We start from the raw sequence: 17,522 nt of genomic DNA on the forward strand, positions 1-17,522 counted from the left end.
CAGCCAACTTCTGTTCACGTTTACAAAGTCCATAAATACATAAATAATAACAGTTTTAAACAGGTAAGGTGTTCTTTTCTTTATTCAGCCCCATAACACCACCCTAAACTCTCAAGCAATCATAGAAAAAAGCACTTAATTATGTCTGTATAACATAGGGAAAAACATAGAAAACCTTATACCTCTCCTTATACCCATGGAACGGGTATATGGCAACTGTAATGAAGCAGAGAACACATTTGGATGAAGTATTTTATTCCATCTTTAGAGAGCTCCCTTCCAGACTCTAAACACGTTCTACAATACATTACCTTAGATTTTTATATTTTGGAGAAAAATGCTGTAACATAGCATAGATAGCATTTGTGCTACATTGTAAGAGTGACATAAGATAATGTAATTTAACAGCACTGAAACACAAGGAATTTGATGTGTTAGGGTTTATGTGTTTTTTTTTATTTTTTTTAATTTTGTGTTTGTATTTAAGAAAGTCACCCACAAAGATTCAAGTAAAACCAGGTATTTAACTCCTGATGAAAATACAATGGATTACATGTATCCCATGTTGCTTTTTGTTTCCCATCTTTTCTTAGCTTCAAATCTGAAACAGAGGGAAAAAAAACATGAGGAATCGTGAACATACATACATCAGGTATTCAACCACATTCCTAGCAATAATGACAACAATCAAAACTTATTTTTAAAGCCATAATAAAGTCAATGCAATTTAACCATATGACCAATACATTAATCCTGGTAAAGCATCCTTAGTCTTTCACACTGCTCAGAAGAAAAAAAAAGACACAAGGTTAAACTAAACAAATAAGATTAACACAAGCCTATTTCAACTAAGGAAACATTCAACTGAGATTGTATTGCATACACTTAGTGCCAACGAAACCACAAATGTTTAATTCCATACTCAAATGACTTACCCCCAAGCAAGCTTCTTTTTCTTCCGAGCTTCTTGGGCAGCCTCTGCTTCTTGTTTGGCTTTTACAAAGTTGCGGCAAGCGGCGGCTTTGGCAATTTTCACACCAAGCTAAGACATAAAAAAGAACAAAGGAAAACTGAATAGAAGCAAATGGCTCATATGAAATGTAAGCCTCACAAATTACTTGGTCTGGTATTGTTTCCCAAAGGTCAATAAATATTTAAAATATCTTTCCAATATTAAGCTGAAGCTGTACTGTAAGATTAGATGGACAAAAATGTCTCTTGAGAAGTATACAAAGTAGTGGGATCCTGTGTCAAGCAATCCTTTTCACCCAATTCCTTAATTTTGAAGGATAAAGGCAAAGGACACTAACTGTGCCTTTCCCACTATGTCCTTTTAAAGTATATATATAGAGAGAGATATACACACACACATCCCCTCCCTCTCTCAGTTACTAAGACCAGTCTGTGACCTCAACTGTGGTAAAATATCATCAGGTCCTATCAATATGGAAAGCTTCCTGTATACAACTGTCCTTTGGATGAACTACCACTACCATGCATTTTCCAGTAGTACCAGTAGCCATGTTTTAATCAGTCTGTACAAGAAGTAAATGAAACAGTGTCCTTAGAGTCCATCTGGCCTTTAGTCTTCACATTACCAACTCTTAGATTATTAGTGTGATAATATGCGTGCTTTCCAAATAAGGTCCTAATAGGCTGTAGGTGAATACTATTTTACTTTTGTAATCTTATTCACACCATGAGAATTAAGTTCATATTAGTGCACGACAGGAGGGAAAAAAGAATAGAGCAGGTGAAAAAAGATGGAAGAAGGTTGGTACAAACTATGACCAGATTATTTTCCTCTATCAGCATTCATAACTTGTTCGCTCTAGTTACGTTTTGTGATTGGCATCATGATTTGGATGTTATTTGCTGTTAAATTATGAAAGAATTTGATGTCTGAAGTTACCACTTTTCTCCAGGACAAACGAGCAATTCATTTAGCCAGAACAGCTACAAGCTGTGATGTGAACGAACAGATTTTCCTTCCATCCAGTCCAAAACCTACAACTAAGATACACTTGGATGTTCAAGATTTCCCCTGAAAGTCATGGAACCACCAAATAAAAGAGGCATTGGAGACCCATGCAAAAGAACCATTATTCACGGTAATATACTTCAATAATTTGCTGCACCTGTACAGGCAATTATTTACTCTGAAAAAAGGTTTACTGAAATAAGACGAGACACAGTACATCTGCATTCTTGAGCTGACATCTACAATTCTCTCACTTAACAACTACCCTGTAGGTAGGTTGATATCCAGATCACTTTTGTTCACACAGAAATCTCCCTCATCACTACAACCTATTTACCTTAAGGTCCTTTCAGTATTCATGAATCAAAAAAAAAAAAGCTTTCTGCAGGAGAGTTTGAGAGCCTGCATGCCTATCGGGCATTAAACATTACTTTGTGCACTGCTTGAGGCTCTAAGCACTGGCAATACAACCAGTTAATAGGTAAGCATAGGATTCCCCCCCCAAAGGAATTGTGCACAATGACTCATGCTAGCTATTATTTTTTTCAATCTAGTTTATGCATGTGTTTGTTATGGGGTCATAAATATGCACCTATGAAATCATCTAGATGCACAAAATGATGTGAAGTTTCAAAACTTTTCTATTAACTGAAATTTTCTGAGCATTAACAATATTATATAATCAGTAATTCAATGTCAACATCGGAACTAGCAAATACCAAGTGAAAGACTAACAAAGGATAACATTCTTTGTCTTTTGACTTTGAGGTGCAACTCCTTATGTTATTATACTTGCGCTATAAGAATGCTTATGAAAACTCACCTAAAATATTTAGAAAAATGATTACTTGATGAGAAAGGCTCTATATTTTGAGCTAATCTGATGGCTGCAGTCCATCAGAATCAGCAGAACCATGCCTTCATTATTTCTGAATTGCATTTTACCTCCTAATACACTTCCTAAAAATGAACTCTTACTAAGTGATGAATAATGGTCTGTCCCTCAAAGTATATTCTAGGAATCTACTGAACACTTATACACAGATATACACTACTGAGATTTATACAAGTGCTGAGGAAAAAAATCCTTTGATCTTTATTTCTTGAAAGCCAGAATGAGTTCTTCCATCTTTGAAAAGTACAGAAAATGGGATAATAAGATCCTCTGTAGCGTATGTGGAAGTAAAAGCAGAAGCATTTTGCAGCAATAATGTTACCATGTCCAGGCTACACAGAGCCAAATTTGCAAGACATGAAAACAAATGTTGCATATAAACAAATATTTCAGTCAGATTAAATGTCTTCTGCTCCCACCCACACCCAGACATACATCTTCAGTACCCCTCCCAAAAGAAAACCGTAAAAGCTTGGTCAATGGGTTTTACATTAAAAAACATTTCAGGTCATCAGATAACTCCCTAAACTACAATGTTAAAAGTAGTAAAAAAGCATGAATAAAAATATATACAACAATTTCTTGTGTAGTCAAAGTATCAGCATTTTCCATATAGAACATCCAATATTTTGCTGCATTTTAATTAAGGTGTCTAAACATTATCACAAAGAACTGCAAATTGGTCAGAGCACGCAGTAAGGAAAATTAAGCTCTAAAGGCTTTTTATCACCATATTTCAGGAACCAAGGGTGTAAAATGTTCTAATTTGGGATATATTAAAAGCCATAAAAGGTCTTTCAAAAAGATTAATGGTACTTTGCTTGGATTTAAGATAAGGGCTTTAGCTGGTTGGAAAAGCAGGGCCCTGGCTAGACCCTTGAGGCATTCATCTTTACAGCCACTTGGAAGATTTGTAAAAGCGTCTGCATAACCTCCAGCAAACGCACTGCGACACTTTTTTTTTCTAAATTCCTTTCAATTTTACAGGTTTAAAGTGTGTAAATCATATTGGGTAGTAAAGCTGATATGATGGTTCATCCCTGTAACACAATATATATATTTTTAAGACAAACTAAATAAAACAACTTAGCTTCTAACAGGGCAAAGACCTTTCCATTTCGAAGTTCACCAATAATCACGTCAAGTAACTCTAACTGTTTAATGTAGCAGAAGTGAGAAATTCCTCATCCATTATTTTTCATAATATTTCTATTCATCTGAAATTGTTACCTTGTAACACATTTCTGAGGCTTTGCTTCTTTCTAAATAAATGCCTTGAAACTGTTCAAAAATACCAATTATCATACTTCAACTTTTTGTGGAATAACAGGTCTCTATGAAAAATATTTATGCCTTTCTCTTTTGTTCTTTAATTAAATGAAAACAGATGTTTTCTGAAGTAAAGCGGAACCATTACTGGAGTACTTAAAGTGTTAAGGTCTTTAATTTTTATATCAGTTTGGTCTACAATTCCTGATTGTCTTTACTCAAGCTCAACATTAATGTCAAGCAAGTTACCTAGGAGACGAAAGAGATCAAAGAGACAAAAAACCCTCAAATGTCTGATTAATCAAGCCTGCAAACAGCTTATTTCTTTTAGCCTGCATGCAAGTATGAAAATGAGATTCTGGGAGCCGTACATTGTGCAGATTTGTTCATTCTTATCAGAACAAAGCCAGCGGCAGCTTATTTCATGGATCATTGGCACTGTCATCAGTGCTACACAGAACGGGTGACAGCTCCTCATTTTGAGGCTTGAACAAAATTAGCAAAAAGTCGGCACAAATTAGCCTCTCATCTTTTTAGTAATATGACATTATTCATTTACTTTTTATCCAATTTTTAATTTTTTCCTTGTCAGCTATCCCTTTCTAGTGTTTCTTGCACAGCATCATAAAACACTTTTAAAACAAGCAAAGAAATGGATGAAGTTGAAATAGTATGGAAAGTTCAGGCAGAAGAGTAAACATTTTTGTCAAGTTGCACCAGCACCTAACTTTCAGAAAACTTCCTTAAAAAAAACCAAGACGTTTAATATCAAGTACTACACTGTAAATATATTTCATTAAAATTACACCATGCGATATAAATGCTGAATGAGTGAGACAGCAGATTCAAGAACTGCTCAGAAATATTTAGGTATGATATACAAAATGCTAAACCCACAGAAGCTGTAACAAAACATCTGTATTCAAACAGGTCCTGAAATATCCTATGATCATAGGAGAGAAGCCAAACAGCCTTTTAATACAGTGTTACAGTTTCTCATCAAATATGAATCTAGCTATTTCAGGCTTGCCTTTAGCAATGATTTTCTCCTTTTAGGTTATGGAATGTTATCCATTGCTGACGTATATAAAATATATAAAGCAAACAAGAATACTGAGTGGATTTTGCAGTGAAAATTGTCCCCTTTCAATGATGTGCTCAACTTCCACTGTAAAATACTTTGTAATACCTTTGTTGTATTTTTATGCTGTATATTACAACATCAAATTATATTTGGATGACACAGTAATGGAGCAAGGACAGAACACTGTTATACCATTAAGCTCTTCTCTAGATTTAAACATTTAAATGCTAGTAACTTCTTCCATTCATGAGAAAACACAGCATTAAAAAATTAACCATAAGCTGTTAGATGCTTTACACAGCCCCCTTATAAGAAAGGCAGTTTTAAAAAAAGAACTGTAGTACTGTTTTCAGCAATTTCTTTATCTCTGTTCTTCTAAGTAAGAAAGCTTATTAACAAGCTTTGAACTTAAAATCACATTTACAATAATGTGCCATCAACAGTTTTATAAGCTAATTAGAAAAAAAGATTAATTAATGACTGGCTGCTAATAAAATGGCAATCATGAAGAAAGAAACCAAGGGTGCTAAGCTTCAACTACCACCAATTAAGAGCTAATTACAAACAAATTATATATGTGTTTTGCTGTGGGCTTTAATTTACTAAAATGGTTTTAATTAAAAGAGAAAACATGCTGATTAATTGAACTGCAGAAAAATCTACAGTATAAACTGTGCTTTGTCTGTCTCTTTAATTAGACTTGTAACATCTGAAATCTTTTTTTAAGGTTTGTTAAGGAAAAGATATACATAATTAAGGGAGCAGAAGAATGTAATTCTAGGTGATAACCCTGCCATGTTCCAAAGGTTAAAAGAAAACAACCTCAATGAAGAGAGGTATTTGGAAGCACCTCTGCTAAGTGTTAGAAATAAAATCCTTCACAGATAAAAAATAAATTCTCCCCCTCCCGCCCCCCCAGTCCTTCAACTGGCAAGACTTCCAAGTTAATTGGTGCTTGGTCATATTCTGCATAGAACTGTATCAATCTCTTCAGGTACCTAAAAGCACCATGATATACTGTGAAGGCTGCACAGAATTTAGAAATGAAACTATGATACCAAAGGAAGAGCAGCCAACTCATCCAGCCCTAGAACCTGTCTGAAACAGCTCTGTGTACAACCTTGTGATCGTCCATATCCTACCCAGATTTTCAATAAGACAGCAACAGCTTATAGAATCTGTCTTGATGGTTTTGACATACAACCTTGCTCTTGCACGTCCCATTCTAAATGATATGGCTAGAAGTTACTACAAACCACGGTAATTTGAACACTAGAAAATGGTGAAAATTGATCAACACAAGTTTTGAAGACAACAGCAAAACCGATTTTGCTGTAACATGAGAATGATGTGCCAGTGAATAGCTAATTAATTTGGTCAATTATGATATAGATCTTTCATTTAAACTTGACTACAATACCATACTTTCCTTGTAAATTGGAGCATTTAAAAAAATCTTTCACCGAAATGCCAGAAGCCACAAGCTAAGCACATAGGAACAGTGCTGTCTAAAAGCCTGCGCTATTTAGAGATTGACAACTATCTCAGCAATTCAGCATGCCAAATTACAAAATGTTTCTGAAGTTCGTTTTGACAGGTAAATCTAACATGGTCAAGATTATTTTATGGTGTTCAAGTTACAGTCCCCAGGCTAACATGCTCTTAGACAATATGGCACCTACCTACCAGGCAGTAAACACAAAAAACCACAAGCCAAATGCAAACTCTGAGGTTTAGACAGATTAGTTCTCAGAATATCAAAGCCATAAGAAATCTGCATGCTGCTTCTTGAGACCCTGCACAACAATCTGAGTCAAAAAAGCGCAAATAAAAACTCTTTTGGGGAAAAAAGCCTGGACAATATTTTCAGGTCTATAGGTTGGGGATATAGGGCAAATGTTTGAGAGTTATTTGGTTGAACAAGGAACAGAACTTTATAAGGTATCACTCCAAAGTGACTTCTATTTACAGGAAAGTAAAGTTACCAGGCATCTCCAGATACTGTCCTTACTCAAAAGGATAAACACCTCACACTACAAAGCCACTGTGCTCTAACTACTCAACTTTCATTCTTAAAAAAATCTGGACAAAGTCCCACAAACACAGTAAGAACAATTCAAGTACAATTGAAGATATTACTCCAAAAAGCTTTTTTGAAAGTGTTAGAGAAGTCCACATAATTCTAAGTGTCTGTTCCCACCTACATGCACATTCAAGTACTTGCTACCACTGAAACTCAGCTAGCCTACCCTAAAGTATTCCCAAGAAAGCCATTTTTATTGTAATTCAGCTAAGCGTACACAAACTTCAATGTCACTACAAATTTCATTCTAAAAGGTTCAGGATTTTGGGGCAACTCCCATATTAGTACTACCATTTTTCTTGGTATCTCTCAAATTAAGCAAGTTGTAATTAAACGCAGTGTTCAAACTAGAGCTTTAGGTATGCCATTCCCCATTTAAAAAGCAGAAAGGCCTGGCTTGTTACAATATAAAAAAAGATAATAGCAACCGGGTTATAATAATGGACCTTAATTGTGCGTGTTGTCACACGTACTGTGCTGAATTGCTAGTTATTTAATACTAATAGTGTTATGATATAGGTATTACAGGAAGAACTTCCACTCTAGCAGGATGTTTAAAAACCCACAGTGAATTATGACTAAGCAGTACGACCTACCTGCATTACGTGAAAGCTCAACAACGATCCATCAAAGGAGCGCTGATCTTATGTGCTGTAACTGCACCACAGCACAGAAACGCTCAAACTAGACCAGGTTCTAGAAGCAGTCTAGCCAAAGAGGCAGGGAGTTACTGACAGACCAAGTTATTCTGCGCAGCGTAAATGCAGACATACCCCATGTTCTTTCAGGAATAATTTCACTCATAAATAACGCAATCAAGAATTTCAGGACCGCCACAACTCCTTAGCAAAGCAGAACGCCTCACAAGAGGACACACGGTGGGGATGGCCCAGGGTCCTATAGTCAAACATATCTGCTAGCTCGATAACATCCAAACTAACGGGGGTCACTTTTGTAGTCTACAAACTGGGCTGACAACAAGAGACAAGGGGTAATACTTTGCAGTGAGGTTAGCCAAGGGATTAGACTATCATCATCATAGACGTACAATTCTTTTTTAATAGAAGTGTGTTAGCCCTGCTCTGGCAATTACGTTTTTAGCCACACTCTCCAAAGCTCCATACAAATCCACGTGTCACCAGTAAATACAGAGCCTTGTGCACAACGTAGACGAGTTGTAACTTCTAGCCTCCCACAGCTGAAAACCTCAAGCGCTATAAATGAAGACACTTTGTTTTGAAGTCAGCATTTGGGCGTATTTGACAAAGTAGAAGAAAGCAACAAACAGCATATAGCCCAAAGCCTCATTTACATCAGTACAGTAACATCTTCCTTAAGGAACCTGCAACAACTACCAAATGGAAACCAAAACCTCTAAAGTCTTGTAGCAATATCATTCAGGTTTTAAGGATATACATTTCAGTGATTCACTCACAGCTGCTAGATTATGCACATAACCCAAATCATCACTGATTTTAAGGGAATCTGATTTTAAAAAAAACACTCTTCTCACCATGTCATAACAATAGCGTATTGACAGCACCTTTTTGGCATTCCTTTGCTTTTCAGGACGTTCTTCTCCTGCCCATTCTCAGTCATCTGTTTATTTTTGGCTTCATTTTTCTAAATACTGAAGCTGCCCTATCAGTTTCATAGGCTTATAAATGTTATACATCAAAAATTAGTTTCACTTATTAAGGCAGGAAACGGCTTTAAGAACTCTGGGATCTGTGCCTCAAAGCAAAAGCTTTATCAGCAGGTTCCAGTCACTGCTTCTTGCGAAAGAAAATGGTGCCGATTAAAAGCCCATACACCTGATTTCAAAAAGAACACCTACCCACTGAACATTTTCTCACACGGCTACAAGGGGGGGCTGTACCCCAAACGGAAGGCAGCTATTTCTCACATACATACCCATAACCCCGCAACATTGCTCAAGAAAAATGAGAGCCATACATAAAAAGATGAGGTTGAGATAAAAGGACAATAATTCATCCACTTATTGCTCTAGACTTCAGAAGTGTTGTACTTCAACACAGTCATCCTACAGTTCCATGCCTGACTTGCCAGTGTTGTGTTGCATTTGGAAGTTAGAAACACAAATAACCACATACACTAAAAATTAACTAAACTCAGTTCTTAGAAGTATTTCATAAAATGACTTTTAAATGTTGTATTTACCTAAATTGCAAAGAGAGGAGGAAAGTTGTGATTGAATCAATACTGCACAACATGAAGACATTTTATTAATTGTTCTTGTGCACAAAACAATGTTTTAATCAGCCTCTCCCATAATTGAATCCTTTTCTATAGCTCTTCACTGAATCAGAATTAGCGACTGTTAGAAGGATCTCCTTCAAATAAGAAGTACTTTAAAAGATCCACTAAACAATATAAAATACAGGCTCTTAAGATCACACAGAAAAATAAAATCTTGCAGCAGGCTACATAGCACATCTTTAAACCAGCAGAGAACCCCAGTGAATTCACCGAGTTTCTGCCTTCACAGAACTCCTCATGAGATCAAGTCCGAGTCATTTGAGTTTTCCTTCTTCCAGCATGCTATTTATTCAGATAAACCCACTTAACCAAAACCAAGTCAAGGCTGTGAATACTAATAACGCTTCAAGCATTTTGTTTTCAGAATTACAACATGCTAATATTTGAAAGTCAACAATTTGGAGTTAATGTTCCACAAATAATATTATATTGCTGTAGCACCTGGGATATGCTAGATGTTGTACAATCCCATGGCTACCAAAATCAGATAATAGTTTATCATAAATATTACAAAACCTTAAAACTTCTTACATTAATTTGTTTTTTATAGTCAAACAACTTGCACTAGAACCTCAGTATGTTTTATTGATTATGATACTCTACCCACTTTAGAGTAGATGGAATAATGACATTTGTGAAGGAGAACAGCTAGAGTGTTTAATGCTGTACACAAAAGGTAATATAACAGTATCACCATGAGAAGGTGGCTGGGCTTAATGGGAACATTAGGCTATGTTTTATCACTGTCAGTAGCTGTTACCTTTGTGAAGTTCTGTGATCATAAGTGAAAAAGGCTGAGTCTAGTAATTAAAAACTGCCCTGAGTGACTAAGCATAGGAGTTTCTAACGAATGTATAAGAACACGCACAGAGGAAGTTAGTTTTCCCTAACCGTATTTATGGAACCTGAAGAACTGTATTTCTCGGTTCAAAAGCCACCTCTTTTTTGAGGTCATCACAATATTGTATTATATGGCATTAAAACAAATTTAAACGTGTAATTTTACATTAAAGACTAACTGAAACACCAAGTATTCCTATGATAATGAGAAGCATTCAGAATGCCTTTTTTAAATGCTTTTCTAATACCTTTGAATTTTGCAGGTATATGCAGTGAGCACAAAATTACTTCTGCGAACATAGAACAGCGCGCAAGGTAGATGAAAATGTAAAACCCTTGTTGAAATTATATAAATCAAATGATTTAAAGGATAGCTCTTCCACTCACCCCAAATAGCATTAGATTTAGGATGTTTTTTCTTAACTAGCTTCAAAACTATTCCAACTGTATCTCCTTATTTTTCTTCCTTCACACTTTCTCCCCTATGCACATGTTGCAGTGGGCACAACAGCCTACATGAATTTCAGTGACGTACTTCTGTTGCTGCCACCTACACATCAACAGAACTGTTTCCCTTAGAAATATCCATTCCCAGAGGTTTGTGATTCCTTAGCAGGTTAAGTATTCACACAGCACTACACACAAGTTTAAAGGATCCATTTTTTGCAGCAAGTAGACAAAAAACCATCATAAAATTACTCAAATACATCAACTAACAAGACGGCCTCTTCAGGAAAATGGCATTTCTCTCACATGGATTTATTTGGAGATACGCATTTATACTCAAAAATTTTAGCTTTTGAAGAAAAAAATATCCTTTCATTCTATAAACATAATTCTAAAGCTACAGAAAGTTGTTTAGCATTCATTTGCTCCCATCTTCTTTAGAATTCTTTCTGCCATCAACTCCTGAAGACATGAAGACACAGGAGTTAAAAAAAAAAAAAAAAGCGCTGACCATCATCAGCTTAGGTAAATCTGTCCTTATTTGGATAGATCGTGCTCTAAACTTCCTCAATCTCTTATCTTTTGCAAGGCTTCCCAAACTTTTTGAGGCAATGCAGAGAAAAATCTGACGCATGAGGAACTGACAGGAAGGGAACATCCTATTCCTATTTTTTTTGGGCTTGCAATGTGCAGAAAAATCAAAAGCTCAATACAGGTCACTAGTTAGTGACAACTCTGACTTGCAGAGTCTTTATCAAGACTTCAAGGTAAGGTTACTTGCAACATTCACGGTTGTATTTTCAATTCTTATACATAGCTATAGTTGGCCAACCATTACTGGATCAGCAGCAAAATACCTCAATCATTGAAAAAAAATCTGGTTAGGAAAATATGCCCCAAACAACATTCAATGCTATTTTAGTTACAACCTAAAAAAAAAAAACAAAAAACAGATGTACTGATTTTTTCCTAAAAGCTTTTGTTAGTAGTCCACTTACCTCACGAATGGCTAATCTATCACTCAGCTCCTCAGCTTTATCAATGTCACCTTCAGCCACGGATTTCTCTATGCTAAGTTCAAGGCCAGACTAGAAAAAGAGAAGTAAATATCTTTAGGGGAAATAAACAGAAATAATATGTCTAAAGGGGAGGAAGGGAGGATCTTCTTTTTAAAAATATTTTAATAAAATTCTTCATTTTAAGACAGTACATAAACCTGTAATTTCTACGTCTTCACTTTGTCTATGTATTGTAATGGACAGCATAATTAAGAATTCACCGAAAGGCTGCCTGAGCACAAATCATCGCGTTAGTTCCATCTTATGCACAGGATAATACTGCGGGTTAAAAAAATTACACAAACTAGTTTATGCCTGTCACAATCAAATTCATCTGAAGATCTGGCTTATCTCTTCCATCCCTGGAGCTTTCTAAACAAGATGTGCAATATATGTGTCGGGTAACATGAAGAATGGCAATTACCACTGTATCGTTACAGTTCTAAGATCTTATCTTTATCCAAAAACTGAGTTCTGGCGTTGTGCCATTCCACAATACTAACGCATTCAGAATTCTAACTATCCTATGGAAAACCGAGAAAATACTTCAAAACTCAACCTTTGTGATCAAAACAACTCATGACTTTTACATATAAAGCAATAATAAAATATTTAACATAAACTATAATTGGAAACTTCAGAATTTCACAGAAAATCATTCATTCATCACAACACACAGTTTATAGCCTCACTAGAGGTAAATAGTAATAATGCTACAGAAAACACTTCCAATGGTTTCAAAACATATACTTTTTTTAAGAAAATAGAAGAAAACAATTCTTGAGAAACAGGGATCTGCAAATACCACACTTAATTATTCATGTGGAAGTTAAGGGAGTGTACAGCTGAAAGTTGCAGTGATACCTAACTGTTAGATGCCTTTTCTGAAATTAACGAGACATTGCACTAGCCATTAAGTCTCTTGACTTACATGGACAGCAGCTTCGTGTTAACTCTTTGGGCCTTACTCTAGAACTAGCCTGAACAGTTTAATGACAAGCAAACACCCACTAAAAGTCAGACCTCAGACAGAAGCTATCACTGCCAGTATCAATGCAGACATTTACATTATGCACATGAAAAACTACAGAAGAAACTCAAGATGTAATGCATCTGTAACTTGTCTGTTATATTGTAGCAGTTACTTCAAATATGATTAGCTTTACAGTAATATTTATGAACAGGATGTTATAAATCCATTGAAACTGTACGGCAGATTCAGTTGCCTAATTCCAAGAGCTACTGGTTTCAACTAAAGGGCTGACTTGACGCATTTTGAAGTTAAAGCATGATTTTAAAAAAAAGTTACTATAATCAAATAACGTATATCAAGTCTTTTGCCTCTCATAAACAACAGAATACAAAACCAAACAGGAAAATAGACCTGTATATTGTCCCAAAAGAATGCACAGTAACCTTTTGATCAAAGTACAATTTATGTGAAACCCAGAACAAAATTCACAAAATTATTCTTCCTCATAGTGACTTGGTCATTTGCTTACTTTCAATTAGATTCAGTTTTGTTTTTATCTCAGTTAACACTGACTTTTTTTTTCTACCAAGTAGAAGAGGACACTGCTTTTGTAACAATAATTACCTTTTGTGGAGCCCTGCTATCCACAGGTGATTCAAATCTATCATTGATTCCAAAATACTGTGTAAGTTCTTTCCATTGGTCTTCACAGGCCAACTGTTGAACACTAAAACCCCCAAAAATAAACATTAATATAACCAGTTTGTTTCCCACAACTTGTAATGCTCTTTTCAATACTAAAAGAAATTCTTCTATTGGGCAGACATGCCTTTTTCACCCACTGACAGTTTTTAATGCAAGTGAAATTACTCTTTTCCCTCTGTAATTGCAATGTCACAATCTTGAAAGCAAGCTTGTACGCAATTACATGCCAAACACTATCAAGAATAACAATAAGTTCATTGTAAGTTGCATTAAATAGCCAATTGTGTTGTTTTTAAATCAAGCAATAAATTCAATTGGAATCAAATTGAGCCTGTGTGACAGAGACACCAAGCAACTTCAGCAGCTATTTTCCATGACACTCAGAGCTAGCATTTGGCTATGTATGTGGTCAAGCTTTTTACCAGTTTTGCCTGATATTAAAAACAGACCTCAGATAATCACATTGACCCGGTTATACCTCTTAGTCACTTCGTTAGAGTTCTTTTTCAGTTTTTCTAGGAAAGAAAAAGAAACCCAGCATTACATAGTAATACCCTATGGCACCCAGCAAAGTTAACAGATTACTAATAGGTCACGTTTCCTTTAGAAGATCAACACACTAGGATCTATTCCCAATGATCACGTGGATTTGAATCACCCTGCTGTCAGGCTTTCATATGAGGAACCTCCTACAACATTTCTGCGGAGCTCTAACCAGAGTACAAAGAATAATTTTATAAAATTACTGAAACATGCTTAGCCATTTTAAGCCAGTATTGACTGAATGAGTTCTACCTCCCTTTTGAAGAAATAAACATATTACCTGAACTTTAAGTAGCATTGTACAACCTAGTCTTAGAAGGGAAGCATAGCAGCCAGAGAAATAAAGTCCCAGATAACACAAGACATATATTCAGGTATTCTATTCTTGGTAAAAATAAAAACGCACTTCCAGTCTACTTGGATAGTAATTCCATTTTGAAAGAAATAGTTCTGGGATTATATAAAACACCTTTTCTGCCACGCTTTCTTTTTCGGCCTTTGTTTTCCTGACTTGCTTGCATTTTCATTTCACGGTTTTTCTTCTGAAGCTCCAAAAATTTCTACAAGGGTAAGAAAAGGCAAGAATCAGCATCTTTTTTTTTTTTTTGAAATTTTCTTTCCCTATTTTTTTTAAAGTTAAATAATTTGCCTAGAAATGCTGTCCCAATATTTCATTTACCCATAGTAGCTTCCTGTATCCATTACACTAAAATGTATGTACTGAGAGTATTCATCTCTGATAGTGTTAAACTGTAATTGCCTCTAGTATTTTTATCACCTCTATTTCCCACGGAACATGATACTGAATATACTTATGATGGTTGTGTGCTCTTGAGCTATTCAATGTTTTGTTATCACATAAATGGTAGTTTAGAAGTTAAGGATTCTAAACAGCACATTCCTTGCACGTCAGACTAGCTACACAGACGGATGGAGGACAGCAGCTAGTTTTTTCCAATTTTTATTTTGATTCAAAAGCCTGAAACACAGACTGCTTTGTTTATATTTAATCTTTTCAGTCTTTACATGCCATGGGAATATAAAGAGAGGGTATAAACAACTAGGAGTCTTAACGCCTGCACCTAGCCCCTACAGAAAGCAGAAGGGTACAGTTCTACTTCACAGGTATAAACCGCCAGCACAGCAACAAACATGCGTAGATATAATTCCTTACTAACACAAAAAACGAAGCTCCGAGCCCATACACTACCACAAGTCTTTGCATAATTGCATGGCTACACAAACACTCCCCTGCCATGCATTTAATTACCACCGCACTAGGAAACAAAAGTTACATTAAACTCCTAACTAAATTCCTGTCCACCCTACTTGAGAAAATTTAAGGTATAGTAAGATGAGTGCACTTTGATTGTATTTTGTTTCTTTCTGCATACTACCTAAAATACCCAAATTGGAGTTATTTTGATTTAAGAAGTGGCCATTCAACTTGTAACGTGGTTCCACACATCCAGAGCATGCTCAGATACCCACATTCCACATATCTAAAGAAATTCCAGGAGGGCGCGTTTCAGATGCGTTTTCTCCATCTGTCACAGACGTCAGAAGCGATTCACTGGTGGCACTGCTTTCAGGTCCATTCTCCTGCAATTCAGAAAGCTGAACTCTTTCAGTATCTTCATTTGCATCTTCCTTTGAAAGGGAACAACGCGATTCATCTCCATCGTCCGAACTCAAGTCAACATCACTTTCGTTCAGTCCTGCGGGCAAGAGCCCGCTCCACATCTTCCAGTTTACACGAGGCCACCCCAAGTCATCGCAAAGACACGAAGAGCCACATGAGCGGACCTGTTTTGAGATAAATCCATAATTAGCTTACAGAAGAATCAGAAACAGCAGAACACGTCATCAGAAACATTTTAATTTCTCTTGAGAAAAGTAACTACCATCAGGTGTTTTAGAGAAGCTCATTAGAAAGCTAATACTCGCTATTTGAGAGAGGAGTCACGTAGAGGACTTAAGCACACAGATTAACGCTATTACGACCATAGCGCTATTATTTTTTCCCCTCCCTCACTCCTGAAAGCCTTCGCACTGGGGCTTTGTTTACAGCAGCTTCCACAGCAGCAACACCGGCAGCCCGCCGGGGCGCATACGCAGCCCTTCTCCACGCCACCGCCTCCCGGTGGCCGCATCCCCTCGCCCCGTGCCGCCACCGGCCGGGCCGGGCCGGGCCGGGCCGAGCAGTGCCGGGCAGAGCCATGTCCCCCCGGCCGCCTCCCCTCACAGCCGCCCCCCAGCCCCCGCAGCCGCCAGCGGCCGTGTTTACCTGGCCGCCATCTTAGCACCTTCGCAACACCCCGCCCGCCGATTGGGCCCTGCCCCGCAGCCAATCAACGGGAGCTTTGCTGCCCCGGGCCCGGCCTCGCTGGTCTCCATGACAACCGGGCGGGTGCGCGGGCCCCGGGCCTGGAACGGGGCGAGTTCACTTCACCCACAGAGGCCCGGGGCGGTCCCGATGTCCCCAAACGTGCAGTTCGGGTGCCTCTGCCAGAATGAGCAGCAGTGCTTGCACGGAAAGCTGATTGTTCCAGCAATCCTAGCTGTGACAGAAGTGTAGAATCTGTTCAAACACTAAGCCTTGGAATAGAATCATAGAACCACAGAATCATTAGGGTTGTAAAAGCCCTCCAAGATCACCTGGTCCAACCATCCCCCTACCACCAATGTCACCACTAAACCATGTCCCCAAGCACCACGTCCAACCCTTCCTTGAACACCCCCAGGGACGGTGACGCCATCACCTCCCTGGGCAACCCGTCCCAATGCCTGACTGCTCTTTCTGAGAAGAAATGTCTCCCCATTTCCAACCTGGACCTCCCCTGGTGCAACTTGAGGCCGTTCCCTCTGGTCCTATCACAATACCCAAGTGGGGGTACCATGGGACATAGTGATGAGGGTCCACAACCTTATTCTTCAAAGATGGAAAAATCCTTTCAAAGTTCCCCCTAATGTTTTGTAGGAAGGTGGTAAAGAGAAAACCTCTAACAACCCAGTCCTTCAGAGCTCAAGTTTTCCTTAAACTGCACCAAGAACCTGGAAAAGACACCTGTCCTCTCAGAAACCAGCCTGGAACTATGAACGAAGTAACACTGTATGAGGTGTTTCAAAGGCAAATACTAACTCTGGAGAGCGTTCAGTACAGTACTTTGTTATTTGGAAGATACTCTTCTTTGTCCTCTCAGCCTACATAGGTGAGATGGATGAAATAAGTATTTAGGAGCAGCCTGAATATGATTCAGCAAGAAATCTCACATACAAGGAGCAACAGGAAAGGTGACACAGAGAAATTGCAGAAAAAAGATGGAAAGATGTGATGGAGATTAAGGGTTCGCTGGCACTCAAA

General features: G+C 37.5%; 1 protein-coding gene across 5 annotated transcripts; it reads right to left on the reverse strand.

Annotated features, from left to right (window-relative positions):
- Positions 1 to 238: 238 nt before the first annotated feature.
- FAM204A (family with sequence similarity 204 member A) lies at positions 239 to 16,532 on the reverse strand. Of its 5 annotated transcripts, none has more exons than XM_040563984.1 (8): positions 16,446 to 16,532; positions 15,650 to 15,964; positions 14,628 to 14,718; positions 14,094 to 14,130; positions 13,535 to 13,637; positions 11,878 to 11,967; positions 936 to 1,042; positions 239 to 601 (listed from the first exon to the last, which is right to left on the reverse strand). In XM_040563984.1, the coding sequence occupies exons 2-8, from the start codon at positions 15,899 to 15,901 to the stop codon at positions 550 to 552; spliced, it is 732 nt and encodes a 243-aa protein (XP_040419918.1). In that variant the 5' UTR covers positions 15,902 to 15,964; positions 16,446 to 16,532; the 3' UTR covers positions 239 to 549. The 5 variants fall into 5 exon arrangements, with proteins under 5 accessions (XP_040419918.1, XP_040419916.1, XP_040419915.1 ...); XM_040563982.1 differs by lacking the exon at positions 16,446 to 16,532 and adding an exon at positions 16,227 to 16,414; XM_040563981.1 differs by lacking the exon at positions 16,446 to 16,532 and adding an exon at positions 16,212 to 16,414.
- Positions 16,533 to 17,522: the final 990 nt, after the last annotated feature.

The sequence above is a fragment of the Cygnus olor genome, chromosome 7 (genome assembly GCF_009769625.2).
Source record: "Cygnus olor isolate bCygOlo1 chromosome 7, bCygOlo1.pri.v2, whole genome shotgun sequence".
Lineage (NCBI taxonomy): Eukaryota > Metazoa > Chordata > Aves > Anseriformes > Anatidae > Cygnus > Cygnus olor.

Bases quoted from the DNA above. Each gene is read 5' to 3' on its own strand.
- FAM204A (XM_040563980.1), bottom strand. From the start codon at position 16,379: ATGGCTCTGCCCGGCACTGCTCGGCCCGGCCCGGCCCGGCCCGGCCGG. The intron at 14,131-14,627 runs GTGTTTTATATA...TTTCTTTCCTAG, and splicing joins AAGAAAGCGTGGCAGAAAAG to AAAAACTGAAAAAGAACTCT. The intron at 602-935 runs GTAAGTCATTTG...CCTCTGTTTCAG, and splicing joins AAAAAGAAGCTTGCTTGGGG to ATTTGAAGCTAAGAAAAGAT.